The sequence below is a fragment of the Salvelinus namaycush genome, chromosome 33 (genome assembly GCF_016432855.1).
Source record: "Salvelinus namaycush isolate Seneca chromosome 33, SaNama_1.0, whole genome shotgun sequence".
Classification (NCBI taxonomy): domain Eukaryota; kingdom Metazoa; phylum Chordata; class Actinopteri; order Salmoniformes; family Salmonidae; genus Salvelinus; species Salvelinus namaycush.
In genome coordinates, this window is record NC_052339.1 from 15543320 (window position 1) to 15561068 (window position 17749).

Sequence of the window (17749 nt, forward strand, 5' to 3'; positions counted from 1 at the left end):
CTCAACGAGCTGTATAAGACATAAGCAAACAAAAAAATGCTCATCCAGAGGCGGCGCTCCTAGTGGCCGGGGACTTTAATGCATGGTAACATAAATCCGTTTTACCTCGTTTCTTTCTGCATGTTGTATCTGCAACCAGAGGGAAAAAAACTCTAGACCACCTTTACTCCACACACAGAGATGCGTACAAAACTCTCCATTGCCCTCCATTTGGCAAACCTGACCATAACTCTATCCTCCTGATTCTTGCTTACAAGCAAAATCTAAAGCAGGAAGTAACAGTAATTCGCTCAATACAGAAGTGGTCAGATGACGCAGATGCTAAGCTACAGGACCATTTTGCTAGCACACACTTGAATATGTTCCGGGATTCTTCCGACGGCATTGAGGAGTACACCACATCAATCACCGGCTTCATTAATAAGTGCATCGGTGCATCGATCCTCAACACGGGGGTGCTTCAGGGCTGCGTGCTCAGTCCTCTCCTGTACTCCCTGTTCACCCAGGATTGCATGGCCAAGCACGACTCCAACACCATCATTAAGTTTGCCGACGACACAACAATGATAGGCCTGATCACCGACAACAATGAGACAGCCTATAGGGAAGAGGTCAGAGACCTGGCAGTGTTGTGCCAGGTTAACAACCTCTCCCTCAATATGATCAAGACAAAGGAGATGATCGTGGACTACAGGAAAAGGAGGGCTGAGCATGCCCCCATTCTCATCAGCGGGGCTGTAGTGGAGCAAGTTGAGAGCTTCAAGTTCCTTGGTGTCGATATCACCAACAAACTATCGTAGCCGAAACACACCAAGACAGTCGTGAAAAGGGCACAACAAGGCCTATTCCCCCTCAGGAGACTGAAAAGTTTTGGCATGGGTCATCAGATCCATAAAAAGTTCTACAGCTGCACCATCAAGTGCATCCTGACTGGTTGCATCACCGCCTGGATTGGCCACTGCTCAGCCCCCGACCACAAGGCAATACAGATGGTAGTGCGTACGGCCCAGCAAATCACTGGGGCCAAGCTTCCTACCATCCAGGACCTCTATACCAGGCGGTGTTAGAGGAAGGCCCTACAAATTGCCAAAGACTTCAGCACCCTAGTCATAGACTGTTCTCTCTGCTACAGTACGTGGTACCGGAGCGCCAAGTCTAGGTCCAAAAGGCTTCTTAACAGCTTCTGTCCCCAAGCCATAAGGCTCTTGAACAGCTAATCAAATGGCTATCCAGACTGTTTGCATTGACCCCCCTATTTTTACACTGCTGCTACTCTCTGTTTATTATCTATGCATAGTCACTTTACCTCTATCTACATGTACATATTACCTCAATTACCTCGACTAACCTGTGCCTCTGCACATTGACCCTGTACCCGTACCCCCTGTATATAGGCTCGCTACTGTTATTTTATTGTTGCTCTTTAGTTATTTGTTATTTTTGTAAATACTTTCTTAAAACGTATTTTTCTTAAAACTGCATCGTTGGTTAAGGGCTTGTAAGTAAGCATTTCACTGTAAGGTCTACACCTGTTGTATTCGGCACATGTGACAAATACAATTTGATTTGATTTGAAACCTAACCCTAATTCCTAACTCTAACCCTAAAACTGACATTAGCTCCTAAACCTGACCTTAAACCTAATTCTAACCCTAACACTAATTCTAACCTTAACCCTAAACCCCTTGAGAAATAGTATTTGACCTTGTGGGGACCAACAAAATCTCCCGAGGTGGTCACATTTTTGTTTGTTTACTATTTTTGTGGGGACTTCTGGTCCCCTCAAGTATAGTTAAACACGTCCACACACACACACAAATAGGCCTGACAACATCAGCTGGGATCAACAACTGTTCTGCTGTTACATCAACAAAGTCATGCCATTATCATCAACAGAATAGAAGGATTATAAACATTACTTGGAACGCTCATCCATCCCTCCCTCCATGTTCCTCCTCACCCCTGATTTGTCTCTTTCTCCCTGTCTCTCTCTCTCTCACTCTCTCTCTTTCTCTCTCTCTCTCTCTCTCTTCTCCAAGGCATATCTGGATAAAGAGGCTTAAACACTTCCTCACTTTCTTTCTCTGTCACACACAAACAGTCATACACACACACACACACACACACACACGCAAACACACACACACACACACACATACACACACACACACACGCAAACACACACACTAACACACACGCACGTTAGTTGTAAAGTGGTTGTAATGACGTCATTCCAACCAGCTTTGCCCGCTAGACACACACTTGCAGATCGTGTTTGCAAACAGCCACATCTGTCCACCTCCTCTTCTTACCCCAGCCTCTGCAACCCAGTCCATCTGTCTATGTATATAATGCTCATTATACACACGCATGGTGATTATAGTGGTACTAGAACCACTGGGCTGTAAACCCTCATTTCCTCAATGTCTCAAATGTAGGTTTTTCAGTTCAGACATCCATTAAGCATGGCTGTGATGTCCAATCACATGTTCAATATAATCCCTCTGTAGAATCTCAATAGATTCTCAGTAGTTCATTACGTTGTTTGGTGTATGACAGGTCAGTCACAGAAGTGTACCACGGTGGTGGGTTCAATTCCTGCAGGGATCATTTACAATGTATGCAACCACTGTTCTGTGGTTTAAGTCACTGTGGAATCCAGTGTCTGCTGTGGCCATATTCCCAGTAGGTATGTAAAGTGTGTGTTACAGGCCAGGTGAATGACATTCTCTGTCTCTCTTTGTATACAGTCTAAACAGTATTCCAGTGGGGGATGGGAAGCGGTCCAGTGTGATCAGTACAGGCTCAGAGGGCAGCGGAACACTCAACTGTTCCCCGGGAACCATCGACTATAAGGGCTTCAAGGCCACCTGGAACGAAGAGGTGCACCAGAACAGAGAGAAATGGAAGACCCAGGCTGCTAAAGGTACACTGGGGCTAGGGCCCCTCAACCCCTCACAGGGAAAGGTCTGGCAGGTTTGGTGGGTTGGGGGAGTAGGGTATGAGACAGGATGAGAAGTGGAAGACATAGGAGGCAAAAGGTACAGAAGAGCCCCAGTCAGGGGAGGGCTTGTCAGGATGGGTTTGGTCCTGGAACAAAGAGGTGCACCAGAACCGAGAGAAATGGAGACCCGGGAGGCTAATGGTAAAGCAAAACAAAAAAATAGGTGGGTTATGGGAATGATCCGTCCAAGGCCATGAGGTGGAAGTATTGTCAGTCTTAGGACAAGAGGAAATGAAGACCCAAGCAGCTTAGATATACATTAGACACCCTACGCAGGATAGGGCTTGGCTGGGAGTTCGGTGGGTTAGGGAGTAGGTGGATTAGGGCTCTTTCACACATACAAAATATGTTTTTGTTCTGACAGATCTGGAGGAGAAAAACAAAAGGGAAGCAGAGGAGAAGGCTTCGCAGGAGGAGACAGAGCCTGGAACGACAGAAGAGAAGGAAGAAAAGAAAGGGAGAGATGAAGAAGGTACACAAGCAGAGGGAGAGAAAAAGGAAGTGGTGGAGGAAGTGCCCAAAGAGGAGGAAGGGAATAAGGACCCAGGGGGGGCCGTCGGGACCATAACAACATCAGGACCGGGACCGGGGCTGAATCACTTGGACCCCAAGGAGCCTGAAACCAGCAGCACCAGCACAGAGAAAAACCAGCAAGTGCAAAACGGTACGTGTTAGTTTACAGTCAGTTACAGGCTCCTACAGATATGCTCTCTATTTATAATACTTGGTTTAATGAAGTTGTGAAAAGCATCTACTTAAAGTGCCAAGTAGTGATTAGAATATGGTGGACCCAAAGTTTGAGTCAGTTTGTCTGGTGGTCTTCTTGGTGCTCTCAAACTGTTGTTGCTATTGCTTCAGAAATGGTAGTGGAAGATAATGTCTTTGCTGAATCCTTGGCTGCTCTCCTGATGATTTTGTTGTAAAAGAGTGCCCTCTGCTGGTCAATTATGCATGTAAAATGATTTTGAAATTGCATTTTGAAACTGTTATCATATCCTCAGTGGTGTCAACATTTGTGACTACTATGAACATGTCACTTCCTTATTCTCTTCAATAAGTCTGTATTTTATATACTCAGTGACTATTTTGTTTAATCAGTGTTGTCTGTCTGGGGGATGTGTGAGGCACCTAGTGGACAGTGGTCTCTGGCTTGGTTTGTGCTGGGGCATTGTGATGGTTGATGACAGTGTTTTATTTGACTCCAGGGGAAGTCCCAGAGGACCTAGACTCACCTGACACTGACTCTGGCTCTGATGATGACAGTGAGAAAAACACCTCTGACGGTAAAACAGCATTTTCTTTCCCCTCAGGGCGAACCTTAGCTACGTTTCCACAATCAAATACACGTCTCCTCTTTTTAAAGCGAAGAGTAGAAAACAAGCCGTTTCGGTTATGACAAGGTATGGAAAAATCACATTTAAACATTGTAGTTTGGTCCTGCAATTCGAGTTTCTATTCAGAAAAAAAAATGGATTTGACTAAGGCTATGATGTGACAGCACAGGACTGTGACTGACTCTCTTGTGGAAACATGTCTAATGTCACTCACACGCTCACTCACCCCTGCCATCCTCCACCACCTCCTCCCTCTCAAAGGCAACCTCTTTCTATCCTTTATTTCTTTTATCCCTTCCCCTGAGTCTGTCCTTCACGTTACTATGGTGACAGTGTGTTCAATGATCATTATCTACAGTCTTGTTCCAGCCTGACAGGGACTTTGTCATTGTCCCTCTATACATAACATGTTCTTTTGTTATCAGACTTATCTCTGAAACTCAAAGCTCTTCTTCTGAGCAAACACAATCGCTCTCATTTAGCTGTTAACACCCTTTGACAACTGACTCTCAAAACCATCACCCCCAACCTCAGTTACGAAACTGACCATGTACAATTTTTGGGGTCATAATGTACCTACAGCTTTCCTGTCATTTCGACAGACTTCCCGAGCGTAGACGTTGCTGACGCCTGACAGATCTTATAACACCTTGATAGGTATTTAAGTATCAGCTAACCACATCATATGTTATAGCAATTTGCCAGTCGATGACGTGGCACGCAACCATTGGCTGTTGCGTCAGCCTCGCCTTAGCTGTGGATCACGGCCTATATTGTCATTAACCCCTCCCCCTTCCCAGCATGCCATGCAGCGGTCCAGGAGACCAGGAAGTTTTAAGTGTGCCATATGTCCTCTTCCCCTCCCACAGATACAGAAGAGGAGGATTCTGACGACAGTAACCATGACAGTTTACCTGCGTCTCTAGCGGCTGCAGCAGTGGTGGCTGCTCCTACGTCCAATCCAAACTAACTGCCCATTCAGTTCCCCAACAAAGACTTCATTTACCAGGGGACACCTCTCTCTCTCTCTGTCTAATGTTCCAGATTGCCCTCTGCTGGATGTGTACTGCTTTTATTTTGGTGTATTCTTTTTTTTCAACACTATACTCTTAGAAAAAAAGGTGCTATTCAGATCCTAAAAGGGTTCTTCGGCTGTCCCCATAGGAGAACCCTTTAATAACCCCTTTGTGGTTCCAGGTGGAATGCTTTTGGTTCCAGGTAGAACCCCTTTCCACAGAGGGATCTACATGGAACCCAAAAGGGTTCTACCTGGAACCAAAAAGGGTTCTTCTATCTATGGGGACAGCTGAAGAACCCTTTTAGGATCTGAATAGCACCTTTTTTCTAAGAGTGTAGTTCCACTTATGTCTGTTTCTGGTGGAACCCTGCTTTTCCGTCCGCTTTTTTCTCCCAAATCAAAGCTTAACTTGCCGGTCCATGTGTTACCATGGTAAATGTGCTGGTTTCAAATTAGCACAAACATTGCGACCTTTGCCATTTCCTGAGCCATGATGGACTTATAGGCTCTTTCTTCCAACTGGAGAGGGGCAGGCACATGCACAGGCTGGTACATGAGAGGGTAAGGCTAAAGGACAGGACAGTGCTGCCCTGTGTTGCCCTGGCCTCCACACTAGCTAGGCCCTTCCAGAGGAGCTTTCAGTTTGCTCTGTGTATCTTCCTCTGCTCCTACTCATCACAGCAAAGTTCTGGGTGATGGAAGAGTGGCCTGGTTTGCATTTGGACCTTCAGACCTCTCTGTGTTTGTACAGTATGTGCATCTGTGTGTGTCGAGCAAAATGTAAACAATGGCGAATTTAAGAAGGGTGTTGAAAGAATGGCGAATCTACATACAACTGTTATTATTATTTCCACCAGTGTAATTAATGAATAAAGTACAACGACATTTGTCTTGTTTATATTGCATACATGAACTATATAAGATAAACGATTGTTAGATTTGTTTCGCTTTTACATTTAATTTTGCAACTAGAATGCACTTTCTAACTAGCACACAACAAATAAAGTGAAATGAAGTCAGAGTTACCCCGTTAACATACAATCTAAATATGAAGTCTGAAACGTATTGGCTTCATCATGGAAACGTCTTCTTAGAGAGAAATAACACATATTTAGTAATACTAAGAAACAATATTGTGTACGGTAATGTATATACATATAATGATGTATTGTGTTGACCTATGATTCTCTAGCATTAGAATTCCCATATGTTTATTGTAAATCTAAAGAAAAAAGTAACTTTGTCCAGAGAACCATGATTGATTCATAAGTTGTCTCTAAATAGTATGTAATGTTATTCTTTTTACAATGTACTGTAGGTGATTTATGTTTTCCACAGTGCAGGTTTGATTGATTTCCAACCATCCAAACGTTATTGTGATGACATCATACGACTGTTATTAAGCCAGGCACAACAACCATATTCATTTTTTCGGGGCGGGGGAAATCAACCGTTTATAACATGTTACAATGCCAAAATATACTGTATATGTGTGCTTAGGTTTCGTTGCTTACTTTTCTCTCTAGTTCGTGGCAGTTCTAGCTAGGGGAGTTTCCTGGTTGCCAGAGTATAATATGTATTTATTGTACATATGTTATTTATGAATTATTGTGTATAGTTATAATTTTGAATGTCTTAATGTAGTCGACAGAGAGAAGTAACATGTTTCTAAGACTTCTGATGTACAGTGTCTCTGCTGAATCTGTGCTCCCCAATGACATGGATGAGTGGGTTAATGTTTCATTATTTCAAAGTAGTGTGAATCTATCATTATGAGTTGGTTATTTGCGCTTTGCACTTCAACTCCAGGACTTCTTCTGACTTTGCTTTAAGACACTGCAGCTGAACACAATATCCTCATATCCTCAAGTCTTTCTTTATCAAATGCATTGGTGCATACAAAGCATGAGAGTTTTCCAATATGTGGATAAGAATTGGGTTGAGAGAGTCAGTTAATTCCCACTCAACGTTCAACTGTGATGTGAAAACTTTGTTGAACAAACTTGGAATCTGATTGATCCATCTTGATTTACCAATACATACGTTTTATACAAATCATTCACAGCATGTAAATATAATTACATTTTTTTGTGTTAATAAATTAATTTAGCATTAACAGAATTATTATATCTCAAAAACAAAGAAAAACACAGAAAACGAAACAAACAGAACAAACACTAGGTTACTACACGTAATGAAATGTAGAAAGTAAAGAATCAAAATATTTAATGTTGTGTTCAAGAAGCAGACTTATAGTACATGTACAGTATTGACTGGGTCATCTTTGGGGTTTTCCAAAATGGCCTCCAGGTTCACTGTGTAGAAATTCCTGTTGCCTTGACCAAAGATAGAAAAACAACAGATATTATAGATATGCTAGAGTTAAAATAAAACTCAATCTACAAAAGGGTAAATACTTCTGTTTAAGCTCCTCAAAATGATTTATTTTGCTCCAGAAGGAAGAATCTTTGCCTTAAAATAGATATGTCTTTACTCCTCACTTCAGTGTTGCCCTATAGAACAGTCTATATGTCTCTATCTAGCTAGCTTGCAAGCTTTTGTGACATCTTTCAGCACAAGATCTTGTCAGTGTTTAGTGATTGTTAATACTTTGTGGCAGCTATCCCTTTCCATGATTTCTAGATGTTGTTTCTTGTGATACAAAGGGATAGGGTCTGTGTTACCTTTTCCTTTCTTTTTTTTACCATTACATATATTTGTATCTGACCGCTACCCTGTGGTACTAGTTCTGTCATTCAAAATTGTACTTAGTCATGCCTGTTATCTGGACTGTGGAACATTGTCATAGTGAAGAATCCCTGAAGAACGTAAAAACATGCACAGACCCATTTTTATGGCCCCATTCTCACGCCTTGATTTATTATTTTATGACATGCAATCTTTGTGAATTTGCTCCCTTTACTTCAACTCAAAACCAGCAATCTCATGCCTTCCTGAAACAGCGTCATATATTGTCAGATATTTACATTTTGATCGGTCAACATACTGTGTGTGAAGGGTTTAAATGGACATGTGTAAATGAGGATAAGCTGATAGGTGAGTATAGAATCTATAGATCATAGTTTTTTGTGAATTGGTGTGTGAGTGGGTATATGAAGTGCAGTATGCTTCTATGTTCTATTGCTAGGGGTTAGTATAGGTTGATATCGAAATATGACGTTATTGATAACAACCAATTGCCAGTACAGTAAGTTCGAGGCCCACGGTTTAGTAGTGCCAGTATAGTCATTTCTGTGACCCCCACTTTCTCTATGACCAACTCATCAGCAAACCCTGGGATGAAATCACTACAGACGAAACCATGTTCATCTTGTTTTGTTTTTTTTTCGACATATATCCCCCTTATTTATTTATTTTTTACTGTGCCGTGAAAAAGTATTTGCCCCGTCTGATTTTCTGCATTATTGCACATTTTCACATTGAATTTGGTCAGATCTTTTTGTGGGTTGTAGTCACAGGAGGTTGGGGACACCTCAATTGGGGAGGACGGGCTCGTGGTAATGGCTGGAGCTGAATACGTTGAATTGTATGAAATACATTAAACGTGTTTGATTCCATTCCTTTTGCTCCGTTCCAGCCATTATTATGTGCCGTCCTCCCCTCAGCAGCCTCCACTGGTTGTAGTGGTATATAGAGGGAGTCTGAGAGAAAAGATGAGGTAACCAAACATGCAGTCTTCAGGTGTTAAAAAGTTATTGCCGCCCCCCAGTTAATTCCACCCAATTAAAGGGATAATTACAGTCAGCTGTTTGAGTCCTTTGGTTAACAACCAGCCCTGATTAGTGCCAGCACTGCCTAATATAAATCTGACTAACTTTGGTCCTTACCATCAGATTGAATTTGTCAGAGCACAGGTTTTAGAGGCACATCATGCCACGATCAAAATAAATTCCTGAAGACCTCCAGAAAAACGTTGTTGATGCTTATCAGTCTACAAAGCCATTTCTAAGGCTCTGGGGCTCCACCGAACCACAATCAGAGCCATATTGTCCAAAAGGACAATGTTTGGGACAGTAGTGAATTTCCCAGGAGTGGCCGTCCTGCCAAAATCTCTCCAAAGAACTCTAGAAAAACATCCAGGGATTTCTAGGTCTCTCTCGCCTCGGCTAAGGTCAGTGTTTATGATTCCACCATCAGAAATACACTGGGCAAAAATGGGATTCATGGCAGAGTAGCAAGGTGGAAACCATTGCTCACTAAGAAGAACATGAATGCTCATCTCAAGTTTGCCAAAAAAATTGCCTGGATGATCCTCAAGAGTTCTGGAACAATGTTCTATGAACAGATGAGTCAAAAGTATAACTTTTTGGCTGACATGGGCCCTGTTATGTCTGGCGAAAATCAAACACAGCAAGAACCTCATACCAACGGTCAAGCATGGTGGTGGTAGTGTGATGGTTTGGGGATGCTTTGCTGCATCATGACCTGGATGCATTGCCATCATTGAAGGAACCATTAATTCTGTTTTATTTTATATTTTTTTACCCCTTTTTTCTCCCCAACTTTCTGGTATCCAATTGGTAGTTACTGTCTTGTCCCATCGCTGCAACTCCCGTATGTACTCGGGAGAGGCGAAGGTCGAGAGCGTCCTCTGCGTCCTCTGAAACACGACCCTGCTAAGCCGCCCTGCTTCTTGACACAATGCACGCTTAACCCAGAAGCCAGCCGCACCAATGAGTTGGAGGACACACCATACACCTGGCGACCGTGTCAGCATGCATTGTGCCCGGCCCGCCACAGGAGTCGCTAGTGCGCGATGGGACAAGAACATCCCTGCCGGCCAAACCCATTGAGATGTGGCAGGACCTGAAATGAGCAGTTTATGCTTGAAAACCCACACGTCACTGAGTTGAAGCAGTTCTGCATGGAGGAGTGGGACGAAATTCCTCCACCCGCTGTGAGAGACTAATTGATAACTACAGAAAGCGTTTGGTTGCAGTTATTGCAGATAAAGGTGGCATGACCAGTTATTGAGTATAAGGGGGCAATTACTGTTTCGCACGGGGGCATTGGGTGGTGCAACTTTCTTTAATAAATAAATATGTCTAAATGGTTTGTTATTTGTTCACTCATGGTCCCTTTTATATAATATTAGGTTTTGGTTGAAGATCTGATAACTTTCAGTATAAAAAATATGCAAAAATACAGAAAATCTGATGTGGAAAATACTTTTTCACAGCACTTGCTTTATGTATTTGAAGCCATAACAATGTTTACTTTTTTTGTGAGTATTGCTTCAAGGGGTTTCATTTGGTAATCATCAAACCGGTTGTCCTCACGTTTTTCCCCACTTTTTTTGTCTTATTTTGTTTGAATTGAAGATTTTATTGATCACACACCAAGAACAAACTGTGCAGCAGGCCATGTGGTGGTGTTTGTTCCAACGCTACGTTAGTGCACTGTTGTGACAATAAATCTGAACTCAAAGGGCTCAGATCACGACTCAGTGTCTTCATTGTGTCCAGTTTAAAACTTTTTGTAAAACCTATTATGTATTAAGCACACAAAATGTTTGTATTGTCAGTACTGTATGTGTGAGGTCTAACACCAGACTACCTATAACAGAATAACCCATAAAAGTACTCTACAATGGTTTACAAAATAATAGAATAAACAATAGATAGCACCACATCAGATCTGGGTTCAAATACATTTGTATTTCGTTATTTGTTATTTAACAAATGATTTGCTGTGTTTTTGAGTATTTTCAAATAATGTGGCCTGAATCAACTGCTTATATTGGAAATATTTGAAAGTATTTTCAAATAATTTCCTATAAATAGCCTCCTATTTGAAAGTATTTTCAATTACTTATTTCAAATACTATTTTCAAATGTCTGGATTTCAAATACTTGGGAGTGTATTTGAGTCAGTGTTTGAGTCAGTCTTCCAAATACATTCCAGTATTCAACTACTTGTCTTTAAAGAAAAATACTTGAAAGTAATTGAAATACCTTAAATAGTATTTTAACCTAGGTTTGCACCACATACACATATACTGTATCTGCATGAGGATAGAAATGTGACCATGTATAAAAAAGATAAACAAAATAAAAACCTTGACGATGGTTTTTCCCTGACAACTGACATGGTGACCTTTTCTCTTGCAGACTTGTCAGGCTCGGAGGGCTATGACCTGATTCGCTACTACAAGAGACCGAGCTACTGTGCCAACTCTCACCTGGCACTACCCTCCAGAGAGAAAGAGAGGGAGAGAACCAAGGGCAGGCCCATTGACCCCAGGAGCAGAGTCAGGAAGCTTCAGGGCATCTCCCTGCGCCGGAGTAAGTGACATCACAAGAAGTGACCTCACAGGAAGAGACCTCACGGGAAATGACATATGTAGACGTTGCAACCCACGTTATTCTCACTTATACTTATACTGGTGACAACAAGGCAAAGCTGTTCCCAGACAATAGATGATTAAATTATGATTTTATATATAGTAGTTAATGAGGAACTGACAGTGTTTTAGACCCATTCAATCTTGTTAAAATATGTTTATCTACACCCCCTCTGGAAGAATATGGCGCATTTGTTTTGACATTTTGTGACAAGAAGCATTTTTCACGTTTTCATGTTTGGGAATGACGTTGAGTTGGGTATTTTTGAAAATTTGGGCAATTAATAGACTCCCCTGTAAATAAAAATAAATAAAAACGTGTCAGTCTTGTCCAGGCCCAGACTCTACACAGATCTGTGCACCATAACCAATCTGAGCTACAGTCGGCCTATATGCAAATAAGCCATTGCCATACGGGGATGTGCCAATGAGGGGATTCGATTAATGCCCCGGCCCCCTGGGTGAACCGAGTTAGCATTGATTGCAATCTATTTGGAACCGGGCTTCCTCCCGGGCATGAGCCATGTGAAAACAAAAGTGACATAGGTTAACTAGAGTCGAGGCCCGCACAAAAATCGAATTAGCATAATAAAACAATCCCTGTCGCAATCTGTCTGTTTAAGCTAGATAAATCAGTTTTTTAGCATGGGCGCGTCTCAATCCACCACATCCACTGATGTTGGCCTTCCGCTTCTGCGGTGGAGGGTGGCAGAGCTACAGTAGTGTTTATCAGACCAGGAGACATCCCGGAAATCTGTCTTTTCATGGAAACGTCTGCAGAGTCCAAACGGTTTAGGCTAGAAACGAATGTACACCACTATGGAAAGCTGAGACACTCACGAAAAATGATGGTGCCCACTGGGCAAAAACTTGCTGAATCAACGTTGTTTCCACGTTATTTCAGCAACAAAAATGCAATGTGTTGACGTTGAATCAATGTGGAAGACTGATTGGATTTGAAACAAAGTAAATCAACATAAGGAAATTATGGCTTTTTTTCACCCAACTTTGAACCTAAATCCAATGACATGGTGAAATTCTTTGTGGATTTCACATTAAATTAAGGTTATTTGTAAATCAAAACTAGACCTGTGTTCTCTGTTTTGCTCTAAGACAAGCTTCAAGGTACCACAATGTGCCAACTTCTGTCTGTAGTGTCCGAACTGTTTGGGCTACCCCACCATTGAAAGCTGAGACTATCACAAACACGTACAAGCCTCACAAGACACGACTTAAGGGAACCCAGTTCAGAGCCAAAAAATGAATGGAAGTCAATAGGGCATTTCCACATAAAAAAAATAATCCTGAGCTTTCTTATATCTCTCAGATATAAGACAGACACTTCAAAACATATTTCCTTTTCATTTATCTGTCAATGCGTCTCTATAGGCTAATAGCAATAAGGACCAGGGCTGCTACAAAACATGTGGTGAGCTGGCATTTGCCCCAGCACTTTTAAATCAGATAGGGCAGCGCCCAGTAACTTTTCATTTAGTTTAATATTGACAAAATAGGCACAAAGTGCTGTTTTTTTTACAGATTTTTGCTTCATGGTTTGTCTACTCATGCACAATTTGTCCTTCACATCGGAGCGCTGCGTGCCTGTCTTGACCAATCAGATTCAAGAAAATTGCAAGGTCGCGCTGGCCAGGCACAATGCACAAAGCTTAAAGCACTCTCCACTTTCCTCCGGTATTTATTTAGCAAAGGGGATAACGCATCACTCCTGACAGACACAAGCAAAAACTCTTTACAAAAATGTTGTAGCTGCCTACACCTAAACATTAGCGATCTGACATGCTGTGTTGCATGCATGCTGTGTTGCAGTCTGATCAAATGTAGGCTACTAACAATACCAACTGCATACCGTCGTCTACTATGCCCTGTCCCTCTGGCCAGGGTAAACTAAGTGGGAATATTGTCTATTTATAGCTCATTTGTTTGTGTTACAAAGAAATGTTAATGAGATCAAATTTGGTAAATATTCAAACTTGGGCTGACTAGGCTACCTGGACTTTTTCCCCAAAGAAATATTAACTGGAATTAATCAATAAACATAATAGCTGACATATACTGTGAGTAATTTTTTTTATTGGGCCTACAATTGAATAGTGCAAGCCTACACAATGCAAATCTGTATAAAGCAAGCTCAGCCCTGTGAGTTCTATTGTCCAATTATGTTGCTGTCTCTGTGTCTGTATCAGTGACGGCTGGTGGGAGGAGCTATAGGAGGACAGGCTCATTGTAATAGCGGGAACGGAATCAATGGAATGGTATCTAACACATCAACCATATGGAAACCATGTTTGACTTCGTTCCATTTATTCCATTCCAGCCATTACAAGGAGCCTGTCATCCGGTAGCTCCTCCCACCAGCCCTCCACTGGTCTGTATGGAAGAAACCCCCCTGTTCGTCTAGCTTTAAAGGCACCCACCAGATGAAATTCCTGCCCTAGACAAATATTGTCTATTATATTGACAAGACAGTCAAGTGATCGCTCTAACAATGGAAATATATGTCCTCAAAGATGGAACACATGTGGGAGGGGAGATAAGATGGGACCATTCTAGCCAATGAGAGGTCAGATAAGTGCATGAACAATAGGCCATAGAGGACTCATCTTTGCATCTGTGCCTTTATAGCATCTGGGACAGCATGGGCAGCACCATTGAGGCTCTCTCTATTTTAAAGTAGTACATTTTCTTCTTCATTGGCTGATTTCTCTGGCTCGGAATACCGACCCAGTTGACTATTTTAAAATTGTGGAAGTCCTCAATGGCAATGTCCATGCTAAAACGGCTAGATCCATAATGAGTCCTCTATAAACTGTATCTCTATGACAACAAGCACAACTCTGATATTAACATGTTTTTTTCAAAGTGGCCTAAATCCCACATGCGTCCACTTACATCAGTGCATTCGTAACAACCTAACCATTATGACATTTCTATTAGATCAAATAAGCCTCTTGTAGCAAATTAGCGATGACATTTTTTGTTGTCCAAATTTGATACTCTTATTGACTACCATACAAAAGTTATTCAGTTCGTGGGCTTATTTACGTAAACAGAGTTGGGCAGATTAAAACCTCTCGCTTTGCCTCTTCCTCTGCCCTAGAGCAAGAATGCTTGTTTAGGTTGCACCTCTGATGAATGAGGCAGGCTACTTATACACGTTTAAGAATTGGGGGTGGGAAAGAACGTCATGGTGATTTCGACGTGGACTGGAGAAACATCAACAAATAGGGAACTGACAGCTGTCAGTGTAGATAGCTAGCATGCTAACCTTATCTAGCTAGCTAATATCATCTGTTGTTGCTGTTTTTTTAACTACATCATATTCAAAAGAATAGCCAGCTGGCTAGGCTGGTTCTGGAGCTGGATTTGTCATAACCATTTAGGGAAAACTTTGCCACAGATGGAAACCAGTAACTTTGACTTTGCATTCTATTGTTTTCTCCAACGTTTTGGCATCTTCCATAAGAGATATGCTTTTTTCTACATTGTAATGGCCACGATGCAACCTTTGGCTAGATACAGTATATTACATTGAATGCATGCATTGACATCAGCATCTTTATACCTTGTTTGTAAATGAAAGATAACAGCCACACATTGTAGAGCTACTTTTAATTAACATGTATAGGCTACATATTAGTAATATGACAACTGAAAACAACAATGTCAACAACAAAAAATGTAGGCAAGAAACTCTCATCCAATGACTTCTAGTTCTTTCCATCCTTCTCTTCATCCTCCATGTGAATCATTCTCTTTTCTCCTTTCACCATCCTCACACCTGATGAAGGCAAGTGACTCAACACGTAAAAAATAATGGTAAAAGATTCATACTTAGAATCTGTTATGACACCAATATCAATTTATGAGGTCACAATGTACAGAATGTCACCCTTATAAATACATTACTGTCCATAATTTAAGCATAGAGGTTACTTACACATCTTGTTACTGTACATTACATCAACATATTAAGCCAAACCACTATTTTACAGTTTACTTCAAGTCTCATTTTGTCTCTAACAGTAACAACAAGAGAGTGAGACTGACCTGGTATGAGTGGAGGAGTGTTGAGGACGGGCGTGTCTTTCCTGCGTGGTTTCTTCAGTTCCTGCTCATCTGGCTGCTCCTCGGGGTGCACTGCCTCAGGACAGTGTTTCCCCTGCACAGCTCTGGTCATCCCTGCCCCCTCCTCTAGCAGGGTCCTCACAGGCTCCACCATCTGATCTGTTACACAGAAATATAACATACATGTTATTTATATTTATACAGTAACTATGAGATGTGTTGTTTGTTGCTATTGATAAGTTAATCACAAAAATGGAACGGAAACTTGTGGTTTCAAAGAAAAGTATTGCGTATAATGCAGTATGTGGTCGTGTAAAGTGGTGGTATTTCATAGTGTGTGTGTGCGTGCATGTGTGCGTGTGTGAATCTACACATACGTAATCCACATCACGAATACACAAAGGCATTGTGTGACAGTAAGCAGACCTGGCTGCTGTCTTACCATCTGTCACTGTGTTGGTTGGTCCCAGTGGAGATCTGCTCTCTCCCTCTCATTTTCTCTCCTTCTTTCTGTTTCCCTCCCCCTCCCCTCTGTCTCTCAGATACTCACAGTGGTGTTCCTGTTCACCCGTCAGTCTGTGTTCCGCTGTCTCCGGGGGCGACCTCACACAGCCTGTAGACATCTCTTCTCTCTCTCTTATCCTCTTTCTCCCAGTCTGGACCCAGATCAGATAACACAGCCCAGTCTCAGTCTGGACACACATAGATCCATTATTTATGCTCATGTCAATAAGGGACTTCAACACATCAGGGAAACTGTAGTCAGATTGTCTAGCTTTGAATTTTTCAGTTAAAAAGTTGATTTTGACTGATAAAACCCCTTTCTGTTAATGCTGTGTTTTGTTCTAGTTCAACTGACTGTTGCAAGTGGATAAATTGGTAAACTGGCATAAATCTCCTTGCCAATTAGAAACATGAATAGAAATCACAATTGCATAAATACATCTGTAATGTTATAAGAGACTCACTAAAACTTTTCACAAGCGCTACAAAGCAATGGTAATGCCATTCGGAGGAGAGAGTAATAAACACAGAATAGACAGACTGACAGACATCGACAGATAGAGATGTAGAGTGTATATCTCACCTCAGCTGTGCAGTGAGCAGACAGGACAGAAGGAGTGAGTGCCAGGCCGGATCAAAGCCATGGTGTTAAGTAGCTCGGAGGAGGAGCATCATCACCACCCATCCGCCCAGTCCGGAGGAGGAGCATCATCACCACCCATCCGCCCAGTCCACAGTCTCCATTAGCGCCCGTTGTCATGGTGACAGGAGCCCTCTTATCCTGTGTCTGCTGGACCGCTGTCCAAATGGTATGATGAATTTGAATGGGATCTTAATTAGCAAACTTCAACAGGTTCAATGACAGCAGCAGGGCCCGTGAGGGGGCTCTATGTAGGAGAGCGAGGGAGGAGGAGGAAGAAAGAGAGGGGAAGAAGACAGAGAGCAGAAGAAACGGAGAGAGGAATAGGAGACGGGACAGTGGCAGAGGAAAGAATGAGACAAAATAAGAGGAAAGGGAAAATTAGGAGAATAAAAAAGGATGACATGGATAGGTGGAAGGGCAGATAAGTTAAATGAATAGCAGATGTTTTATTTAACCAGGCAAGTCAGTTAAGAACAAATTCTTATTTACAATGACAGCCTAGGAACAGTTAACTGCCTTGTTCAGGGGCAGAACGACACATTTTTACCTTGTCAGCTCAGGAATTCGATCCACCAACCTTTCGGTTACTGGCCCAACGCTTTAACCACTAGGCTACCTGCCACCCCAATGGAGAGCAGATAGGTTAAAGGAAAATCCCAGATGTCATGGAGTAAGCTTACGCTACCCGTTCAACCATCCCCTGCTTTTGGTTATTGATATCCGCTCTATCTGCTCTGTCATCCCATGATATTATCTTTCGATATGAGATCAGTGATAATTCCCCTGGGCACAATAC

The 17749-nt window shown here is 42.0% G+C and overlaps 2 protein-coding genes across 2 annotated transcripts in view; one reads left to right on the forward strand and one right to left on the reverse strand.

The window, feature by feature from the left end:
- pde1ca (phosphodiesterase 1C, calmodulin-dependent a) overlaps window positions 1-13789 on the forward strand; it is a 135788-nt gene extending 121999 nt beyond the window's left edge. Inside the window, exons 15-18 of the mRNA XM_038973044.1 lie at window positions 2751-2926; window positions 3369-3668; window positions 4210-4287; window positions 11488-13789. Coding sequence (XP_038828972.1) covers window positions 2751-2926; window positions 3369-3668; window positions 4210-4287; window positions 11488-11669 — 736 coding nt within the window. The 3' untranslated portion in view covers window positions 11670-13789. The remainder of the gene's footprint in view (window positions 1-2750; window positions 2927-3368; window positions 3669-4209; window positions 4288-11487) is intronic.
- A 1583-nt stretch (window positions 13790-15372) lies between these two features.
- ppp1r17 (protein phosphatase 1 regulatory subunit 17) lies at window positions 15373-17478 on the reverse strand. The gene is made up of 5 exons (XM_038972664.1): window positions 16894-17478; window positions 16357-16498; window positions 15721-15965; window positions 15573-15579; window positions 15373-15519 (listed from the first exon to the last, which is right to left on the reverse strand). The coding sequence occupies exons 2-5, from the start codon at window positions 16427-16429 to the stop codon at window positions 15449-15451; spliced, it is 396 nt and encodes a 131-aa protein (XP_038828592.1). The 5' UTR covers window positions 16430-16498; window positions 16894-17478; the 3' UTR covers window positions 15373-15448.
- Window positions 17479-17749: the final 271 nt, after the last annotated feature.